The sequence below is a fragment of the Acanthisitta chloris genome, unplaced genomic scaffold (assembly GCF_000695815.1).
Source record: "Acanthisitta chloris isolate BGI_N310 unplaced genomic scaffold, ASM69581v1 scaffold13029, whole genome shotgun sequence".
Taxonomy (NCBI): domain Eukaryota; kingdom Metazoa; phylum Chordata; class Aves; order Passeriformes; family Acanthisittidae; genus Acanthisitta; species Acanthisitta chloris.
This window is the reverse complement of record NW_008693395.1, coordinates 75209-85354: the sequence shown is the minus strand read 5'-3', so window position 1 is coordinate 85354 and position 10146 is coordinate 75209. Positions and strand designations below refer to the sequence as shown.

Below are 10146 nucleotides of genomic sequence, written 5' to 3'. Positions count from 1 at the left end.
TTCCCAAACTGCCCCTCCTGGTGTTGAAAGCAGTGGGGAATTTGGGCTCCTGTTTTCACTTATGACTCAGCGAAGTTAACAGACTCTCTTAAATTACCGAAGCAGCTTTGATGTGATTTCCTGCGTGTTAGAAGCAGGGAAAGCCAAACCTATTACGTTACATGCTACTCTTCAATGTAACATAAAAGGTGCTGAGTGTCACCCCCAGTTCACACAGAATATATCGCTCCCGTTTGCTGTCGCTACACAGACAGCTAGAACAGCAGAGGGAATCATTTAAATCCTACTTAGCACAGTACTCTGGGGCAGAGCAGTACTTACAGGTGCTGCAGAAAAGAAGTTTCCCTTTTTATAGGCAAGGGGGGTAGCTTGGCAAAATTATCTTCAGATCAAGCTGGCAGCACTGCAAAGGCTCCTGAGATGGTGGGACTGGCTGTTACCAAAAACCCTTGGGTGAGCACTGGCTCTGCTCCAAGAACTTTAAAGGTGTCCTGATGGGGACTTACCCTGCAGCACTGGAACAGGTGATGCCTCCTCAGCTGTAAGAGAAGGTGCCCAGCACTGCTCACCAGCCCAAGGAGGAAGGTCCCCCCAAGGCTATCGCCGTGTCGCGGTTCCCGCGGGCGCGGACAGCCTGGGACGTACCTGGTGGGTGCAAACAGAGCTCCTGCATCATCCACAGGGTCAGCTCTGCCCTGCCCATCTCCCAGTGGTAGCCACGGTGTGTTAGACTTTGTCTGCCCAGGTTAGGAGGCTGTTCTCCCTCTTTGAGCCGTCCTTTCCCGGTCGATGGTTACAAACAGGTTGAGAGGCTGAGTGTCAGTGCTTTGGTTTTTTTCCAAGATAAATATCTACCCGTGGTAGACACTAACACTGCAGGGTCCAGATTCCTTAGCCTCTCCTTTGCTCCGTTTTGTCCATCCTCAAGCCTCCATGGGAGAGACGTATTCTAACTCTGCTGAAAGCAAAATCCGGCACGCCAAGACATCGCAAGTAACGTTATCCCTGAAGAAAGCTTTTCTCCTTTTTTTTGCTCGGGCTGTTTGGAGGAAAAGGCTGCTCCCGTGGCCCCAGCTGGCTGTGTGTCTCCACAAACCTCGGGGTTTCTCCGCGGTGGCTCGGGATGCGGCGCGGAATTTTCGGCGGTGGAGGGAAGCCGGCGGTGGGGCGTCTGTTAATAGCCTGCGAGTAACTAATGAGGATGTGCAGTGGGAGCGATTGATTGAATCGCTGCAGTCCTGTGTGCTGCTGCTCCGCTCGCGCTCGCTGCCAGCGTGGGGAGGGAGGGGGATCTCAGCACAGACCTGGCGTCCTCTGGAGCGCGAGTAGCTCGGATCCCCAGGGCCAGGCGGGCAGCTATGGAACTTTGAGCTGAAAGGAAACCAGCCAGGAGTCAAGATGTCAGTGGCTGGAGGCACGGCTTGCTCCTCCGCTCTGCGATTGAGAAGATAACAATGGACTTTCTGCTAGGAAGTGTGTTTTTCCCTCCCCGTGTCGGGGGGTGTTTGGTGAAGCTGGATTCCTTAAAGTCTGGCAATTGAGCTGGAGATGGGCAGCACTTGTGATAAAGGTACCTGTGTGCATCCATCTGCGTCTCTGGCTCGATGCAAAAATGCATTCGTGTGCAGTCGATGTGTGTTTGTAATCTGTAATGCTGTGTGTACTTTATGATGCTGTTGTTCTGGTATTTATAGCGGTGAAAGATTTCAGGGCAGCTTTTAGGAATATCTGTGCTCGTCGGATCAGCCTGCATGGATTTAAGATGCCAAAGTCGTGTCTTAGTAAGGTCATACTGCCAGAATGAGGAGAAGTTGACCTATTTTTCTTTTTTATCTGCAGATATATATGTCATATTACCCAAGCACTTATAAGTCTTCTGCTGGTTGCATGGTTTGAGCAAGTAGTGTGATGTACACGACCGAACTTTGACCTTTGTCAAATTGCATTCAGCTGGGACCAAAATTGAGCTTCTCTGGGTCCTGGTTCTAGTTGTCTGTTAATTTTACTGCATTGCTTACACTGAAAAAAATGACATTTCAAAAACATATTAAAGCGCTCTGAATAGTTTCTCTCAAACAGTAACAGAATATTAAATGTCTCCATGTATTGATCTTTGCCAGCATTTTTTATTTGAATTGCCTACAGTCAAGTCTGTTGTCACAACCTTGAAGCTGCCATTGAAAATGCCACTGGAGTTTAGTAAGGAAATAAGATCTAGGGAAATAGGTGGATTAATTCAGCAGTTTGGTAATGCACTTGAAACTTTGCTGAGGAGTCTGTCCTACAGAGCACAAAACCTGAGTATTCCCCACCCCCAGGCACCCATTCACCACCTTCTTCTCCTTCTTCTCTTCCTCAGAGGTCCCAGCAGAGCGATCTCCTCGCAGACAGAGCATCTCGGGGACTACCACTTCTGAGAAGACCAACTCTATGGATGTTCCCAACACTTCTCCTTTCAGAGTACCAGTAAGTGTGCCTTCCTTGCAAAGGAGGGATGGGAGGAAGAGATTGAAATATCACAGTGTACAACTAAGCTGGGGGGTTTGGGGGGAAAGAATATTGGGGTTCATATTTCCAGTTGACCAAGAGGTTTTGCTGTCAACTGCAGTGTGTTATCAGTGAGATTTCTACTAGATCCCTGTCTCACTTCTTTTCATTGCCTTGATCTGAAGTTGCAGAGAGTGAAACATCAGTGTTAATGTGGGCAGCGACCTATATAAATACTTTTGAAGTTGCCTCCAGGGATTGCATTCCATATTCAATCTTGACTAGGAAAAGCCTTCCTTTAGGTTGGTGGTAGCATGTTATTTTTCCCTGGTGCTGGTGAAGTACATAGAAAGCTGAAATGGCTTTATGGTTTATTTGGAAGCTGATGACATTTCTGCAGGTGTGTTCTTTAGCTCTTGTGGTTTTGTCCTGAGTTTGGTTGGCTGTGAGTCAGCATGAGAGTTTTTCAGCTAGAGCCTGGATTTTCTTGCTTGTGTCAGTCTTTGATCAGTGTATGCAAGAGCACAAAGGCATTTCTATTATTAGATTGAAGACAAATGCTTCAAGTTAAAATGAGATGCTCGGTAATTTTTAACAGTATTTCTTTGTGGTTGAAAATATCTAACTTGAATATTGCAAATATTTCAGTATCCTTCCTTACTTTTGTCAAGTAATCTGCCTACTTTAAAACCTGAGGAAAAACAGGAGAAGAATTAGCTAGTGAACACTGGAGGTTTTGGTATATTCTCTATGGATATGAGTACCATTTCTGCACCTCTGTGTATGTGTTCTGGCTTTGCTTCAGATAGCACTCATCCCCTTTAAGGATGCTCACTTCTTAGCTCACTTTAGATCCAAATGTGTGTGCAGCTTGGGTTTTGGGTAAATCCTCTATTGTGTCATTTTAAAAATGAAATTAAAAAACAGCCAAGGATTCAATAAGAGCTTATTAAAGTATTAAGGCTGGTCAGAGTGTATAGAATATATGGTGTTTAAAGCAAACTGTGAACTCATGATTTATGGAGAAAGGGACCAAATAAGCAGTGAATATTCTGGGTATCCTTACTTGATCCCTTTTCAGAGTCACAGAACAATACAGGTTGGAAGGGACCTTTGGAAGTCTCTGATCTATCCTCCTTTTCAAAGCTGGAACAACTTACATCAGGTTGCTCAGGGCATTCTCCAGTCAGGTGTGGAAAACTTCCAAAGATGCAGATTGCACAGCCTTGCTGGACAACCTCCTCTGCTGCTTGGCTGTCCTGGCTGTGAAGAATATTCCTTTCATAAAGGCTTCCTCATCAGAAAAAAACTTGCACTTCTAATGTCTGTTGAAAGGCCATGAATCGCATTAGCCTTTACTTGAAACAACACCTGAAGTAGCAGTTAAAGCAGAATATATTGCTTAGCCTTGAGATGAGAAAGCTCTGAGGGAAATGCTAGCAATGTGTGTAAATGCCTGAAGGAAGGCAGTAAAGGCAATGGAACCAGGCTCTTTGGGCAAGAGGCAGTGAGCACAAATTGAGCTGTAAGAAATCCCAATTAAATGTAAGAAAAACCTTCTTCCACTGTGATGAAACACTGGAACAAGTTGTCTGGGCAGGTTGTGGAGTCTCCATCCTTGGAGATATATCCAAAAGCAGACTGGGCACGCAGTCCTAAACATTCTGCTGTAGTTTGCTCTGCTTTGAGCAGGGAGGTTGGACTAGACAATCTCCAGAGGTGCCTTCCCAACTCAGCTGTTCTGTGTTCTATGAATGATCCTCTGTTGCTTCAGAGAGTTGTTTTCTGGATGATACTTATGGGAAAAAAAGGCCTTGGTCTAGTTGGATGTGAAGCTGTCACAAGAGGATTCTGTTCTGTCAAGCTGTGATTTGCATACTGAGCCCATGGTCCACAGAATTCCAGGAAGATTTCTGAACTTCGAGAGCCTTGAAAAGTCCTGTCCTTGTCTGTTTTCTTTGCCTTCATCTGTAAGTCATAGCCTTAGCCTTTAGATGTGCACATGCCTTGTAGTATCCTTTGTCTAACAACTGCAAGCTGCATATCAGAAGTGTTTGATGACTATCTGTATTGCTTATTTTATATGCCTCTTTTTTCCTTTGTTCCCCGTTTTGTACAATATTTTAAATGCTGATCCTATCTTTTAAGTAGTGTTTTAATGGCTCTCTAATTCTACTCTAACAGTTCTGTAATACTTCTTAGCTCCTGCTCCCTTTCACAGGAAGGACCTTGCAGAATATTTCTCATTTCCCCTGGTGGTGTGTTGGGCTTTTAGGGCTCTGCAGGTAGGCTCAGGAAGCAGAACACAGCTGCTTTCCTTGGGCACAAACCAGCAGAAAGCCAGAAGCTATTTGTGCCATGTGGAACTGGGTTCTGCTGCTTGGTCTGCCTGTCCACCTGTGTACCCAGGAGCATAATGCACCCTCCTGTCCTTCTCTTGGGGACAAGGCTTCTGGCTTTGGAGGTTTTGCTCTGGGTAACCCATTTATCTGCTGTTACTCCTTGAGCAGGTTGAGGTGCAGGTGGGGGCTGAGATCCTCCTGTTTTGAAACAATGCCACTTGTGGTGTGTTTAAAAGAGCAAGCTGCATCAGAAGTCAGCTTGCTTAAGAATCCAGATGAGCTCAAGCCAAAACACACTGTTAGCTTTGTGGATTGACACACATCTAATAGGTCAGTGAGAAGATAGGGAGGAATCATGATCCTGCCTTTGATGGATAATGAGAATTTCCTATCTCAGAAGTAGGTAAGGTGACTTGGGCACCTGGTGGAAGTCTCAGATCAGTGGTCTAAGAAGAGCTTCAAGTGAAGGATGTAAGGGGTACCTGTAATGGCTTTAAGTTTCTGTCCTTGGGGTTGTCTTTATTTGACAGGGATGTATTCTACATATAAAGGAGATTAATAGTAAGAGAACTTGCCTTTTTTTTTTTTTTTCCAGAGATTGTCACCTACAGTGCAGGTTGGAGGGCCACAGACAGCTGCAGCATAGTGCTGTCTCAGTTATTCCTTCTGTGGCCCTGACTCTGTGCCATACCTCTTCTACCCACTGCTTGGATTCCTAGCAGAAAGCAGCTTAAGGCAGGGGACAGCTTAACCTTCTTCCATCCTGACAGAAAATTATGCTGAGACTTTCATAATAAGTTGCTTTTACAGCTTTTTAAGTTTGCCTCTCAGAGCAGCTATTTAAAATCTGTCTTCTCAATAGGACAGTGGCTTCCAGCATGTTCTGTGCAGGTTTTTTCCTTTTAAACACCAGGCAGTGGTACTCACTCAGAACAAGGCATCTGTTTTTCTAATACTGCTAATTGGCATTGGTTTAGCATCTGGAATTTTGATTCATAACAGCATAATTGCCTTTAAGCAAACATTTCCTTGACAAGACATTTTTTTTTAGTCTCTTCAGTGGCAGTGGTCAGTGAAGGATTTATTTTAAAGGGCTGATGTGTAAAGTTCAAGAAATTTCCCTCTGTACCTCCTGCATGTGCACTGGAGGAAAAGTTGTCTGTTCAAATGTACCAGTGTTGGGAAAGCAGAATTTCAGTAGTTATTTCCCAGGATGTGCAACATGTTTGTGAGGGTGCTGAGGCACTGGCACAGGTTGCCCAGAGAAGCTGTGATTCCCCATCCCTGGAAATGTTCAGGTCCAGGTTGGATGGGGCTTGGAGCAACCTGGGCTAGTGGAATTTGTCCCTGCCCATGGCAAGGGGTTTGGAATGAGATGAGCTTTAAGATCCTTTCCAATCCAAACCGTTGTGATTCTCTGATTTGTTCAGGTTATCTCCCATCAAAGGGAATAAAGGGGATTCTGCTAATGCTGACACTGCACAACACAAAGGACACATACAGTGAGAAGAGCTCTTGGTGCTTGTCCTTCCTTTTCCTTCCCAATTTCCCCAAGTATTCTTGTCTGCATGTAAAACATTAATCTCTGCATAGGTTCAGTTGTGTAAATGGCCATTTGACAATTTTCAAGTGTTATTCTCACAGACAGACAGATGTGTGCTGTGGATAGATATAGATATATAGGAAAAGTGCTGGTTTTAATAATGAACATTATTGGACTGAGCAAATAGGAAGGCAGAGGGAACTGGCTCCAAGTAGGCACCATGACGCATAGGTGGGCGAGGAACCAGCTTTTCCCTTCCCACACACACTATGTCCTGGCAGCATCTTGGTCTCTGTGCATCCTGTTCCCTACTGTGGCACTGTGGAGCCCCAGAAGCACTGCAGCAGCCTAACACATTCTCTCACTGCTCTTGGGGTAAATGGGAGATTATCCACATCTCCAAACCTCCTGCAGTGGCAGGACAGAGAGGAATTGCTAAAACCACTCTTCAGACTCACGTTGCACTCCCCAGTTTTGGCTTCTTTGGGGTAGAGTTGTTATTACAGATAATGTATGATTCACCCATGTCTGATAGCTAATAGGAAAAAGAAGATGAGAAAGAGGCAAAGAAATAAGTACAAATGAGATAAGAAAGCCAGAACACAAGCTCTGAAGTAAACAAAAGGATTTTTAGAGGGACCCTGATGTAGGTAGGATACTTGCAGATTGCCTGCCTTGGTTTGTTTCTGGTCAGGGGTATAATTGGATCTACAGAAGTGCTGCCTGCCTCTTTGCTCTTTAAGAGTACTGCTAAATGGAACAGAAGACAATGCAGCCAGCCCAAGTGAAGGTCAAAGCTTGATGAGATCTCGTGGCTGCCCAGCCTCATCTTTTATGCAGTCAGCAAGATTGTTGCTTCTCCAGAGAACTGCTCTGCTCCCGTCATGCTGCCAGGATAGGACAAGCCTGAGCTGTTCTGGCTCTGTGACCTGATGGCATACAAGTACATATTTTTAATTCTGCATCAGCACCAATGCAGAGATGGAGTTGTTGATTTGCATTAGTGTGAGGCATCACAACCTCCTCCGTGAAAAACTGGCTGTGCTCAAATCTGTCCCTCAATAGAGATTAACATTTTTCCTTCCACTTTCCCCTCTTTGCTTATTGTGACACGTTTGAATCTGCTCTAGTTTTTTAGCACTTGCCTGTGATGTGATGGTTTGGCTGTGTTGTTAGGTATGCTCAAACTGCTGTGAATTTTGTGTCAGAAGGCATAATTGGGTGTCTGACTATCCCCAGGATGCTCACCATGCTTTCCTCCCCATCTTCATTCTGGGACAGGACTGTTCAGAGGCTCTATGACCTTCACACTGTCCTGCTGCCAAAGCAGATTTCTTCATGACATCAAACCTTGGTGTGGAGTCAGATGATGGGGATATTGCTCAAACTGCTGTGAATTTTGTGTCAGAAGGCATAATTGGGTGTCTGACTATCCCCAGGATGCTCACCATGCTTTCCTCCCCATCTTCATTCTGGGACAGGACTGTTCAGAGGCTCTATGACCTTCACACTGTCCTGCTGCCAAAGCAGATTTCTTCATGACATCAAACCTTGGTGTGGAGTCAGATGATGGGGATATCCAGGCTGTGATGTGACAGCAGGATGCAGGAATGTTTTGCTCATATTTGGTGTAAACCTGACTTTATCCAATTCCTTTTATTCCTTACTTAATGTAGGGGAACTCTGAATGCATATGGCTTTAAGCTCTGCTCACACTCCGGTTGTCCTTGGCTTAATAGCATTTAAATATGTACAGACTCATTCTATTCTTCACCTCCAAATCATGGCTCAGTCAAGCTATGGGAAGTTTAATTAATGCACCCTCTGCAAATCAGTCCTCCTGGCCTTTTTATCACTTTTCTTGCTCTTGTGTTTTTAATTCCTTTCAGTTGCTTCTCCAAGTTCTGGTACTGAAGTTCAGAGGAATGTGTTACCACTTTCTAATTGCTCCCAACCCTTTGTGTTATTTCTCTGTCCTCCCTGGCCCTGGCTCACCTCCTAATTTAATATAGCTCGGTGTAATTAATGTGCTGTTTAACTTTTCTTCCGGATGATTAAGAGGGATGTTAAGCAGAAGCAGTGGTGCCACCATCCCCACCTCATCCCATTGGACCCTTTCTTCTGCCTTGATACCTTATCACTTGTTGTAATTACTCTTTTGAGATATTCCTGCAGCTGGTTCTCAGGTTTGTGGTATGAGCTTTAACGAAGCTCATTTCCATTAATTTTTGTAATTAGCCTGTGTGCTGTGTTATCAGAAGGTGTTCTGAAGTGTTGGGCTGCTTACTGGAGACGAAGGAGCCAGGGTCAGGAAATCATTGCCTATCCTTCCTGAGAGGCAGTGGTTTCTGTTTCTTATCATATGTGCTGCTTATCACTGTTGTTTGGTTGTTCTCCAGACAGACTTGTAACCTTTACTCCTAAATTCCTGGATAGGAGCTTGAAAGGATGCTCTTTCCTCCTGCCAGTGCCTGGTGTGGGCAGCTCCCACAGGATCAGCCAGGCTCTGCTCCCAGGTGTGTCCCTGCTAAACACCTTGCTGAACTGGGAGCTGAAAAGCTGATTTGGCCCTCCCTGGCTATCAGGTAGCTCTTGCTTCTTCATGAATTATTTAGTATAACTCCCAATGGCTTGGAAATTTGATTCCTTTAGTACTTTTGACTGCACATCACACAGAGTACATGCAACCTTACGATGCATTTTTATTAACAGGTGTATTATCAATGTATCCCTGTTACAGCATCCTCTGCATTTCCTTGGGTTTCCTATTACTGTTCCTAAACTCGTTTGTCCTATTCTGCATCCCTCCTGTGGCTGCAGACCATTTTTCATTGGGAACTTGAAATTTGTTATCTGGCCAAATCTGCAGTGCTGTCCCATCAGGGGAAAAATATCTTTCCTGATCCTTGCTGTTGATCAGCTTGTGTCCTGAAGCATGATTATTGCTCACTCTTGTTATTTTTAAACCTGACTAATGCAGCTACATATGTTATTCTTCCTTATATAAACACATAATCCTTTTTTAATCTTGCTGAAAAAAAATTTGTCTGTATAATATCTTGTGGTGGAGAATTGGATGGGCTGATTTTTAGATAGCATTAGGAAAGGTCTCCTGACAATCAGGGGAACGTGTTGCCTCTCATGTTAAATTGCCCCTTGGTTTTCTTACGTAACAGGGTACATGAGGAGCTTAGGTAATTTTCATTCTATTTGTTTTATACATCCATAATCCCTTCTTGCTTTTGTTCCTAAAATAAACAGTTGGTCTTTAAAACATATCAGTTGTAAATCCCCCTCTTGTCTGCCTTTAATCAGTTTATACTTCTGGAGTTTGGTTTTGTTCTAGTTTTCTTGCCGAGATGAGAAAATCAGGAGAGAGTGATGCATTAATGTGAAAGCTGTGGCAGGTTTACATAACACCACTTTACTTTTATTGGGCTTTATCCTTTGTTTGTACATTCAAACATTTTTTTTTGACTGTTCGCTGCCTGTGCACAAACCACCTCTTCAGTGACGCTGGGCCAGGCTTTTTGGATGAGGTGGTGGTGAAATGTGAGTGTTGTAAGTCACTGTTGTTCTGTACATTTGCTCCAAGGTCTGTCTAGAGTTGTTTTCATCTGCTTTTCCACCCTGTGTGTGGCTGAGAGCCTTTTCAAAGGGAGTCACTGCTGATACTGTAATACTGAGTGTTACTGGGCTCTAAGCAAACTTCTCCACCTCCTTGCTAGTTCTGTTGGCCTTTCCTTGTGGTTGTTCTGCAGGAAATAGTGAAGT

The 10146-nt window shown here is 44.4% G+C and overlaps 1 protein-coding gene across 1 annotated transcript in view; it reads left to right on the top strand.

The window, feature by feature from the left end:
* RASAL2 (RAS protein activator like 2) overlaps positions 1 to 10146 on the top strand; it is a 104281-nt gene that overhangs the window by 56173 nt on the left and 37962 nt on the right. Inside the window, 1 exon segment of the mRNA XM_009083063.1 lies at positions 2360 to 2466. Coding sequence (XP_009081311.1) covers positions 2360 to 2466 — 107 coding nt within the window.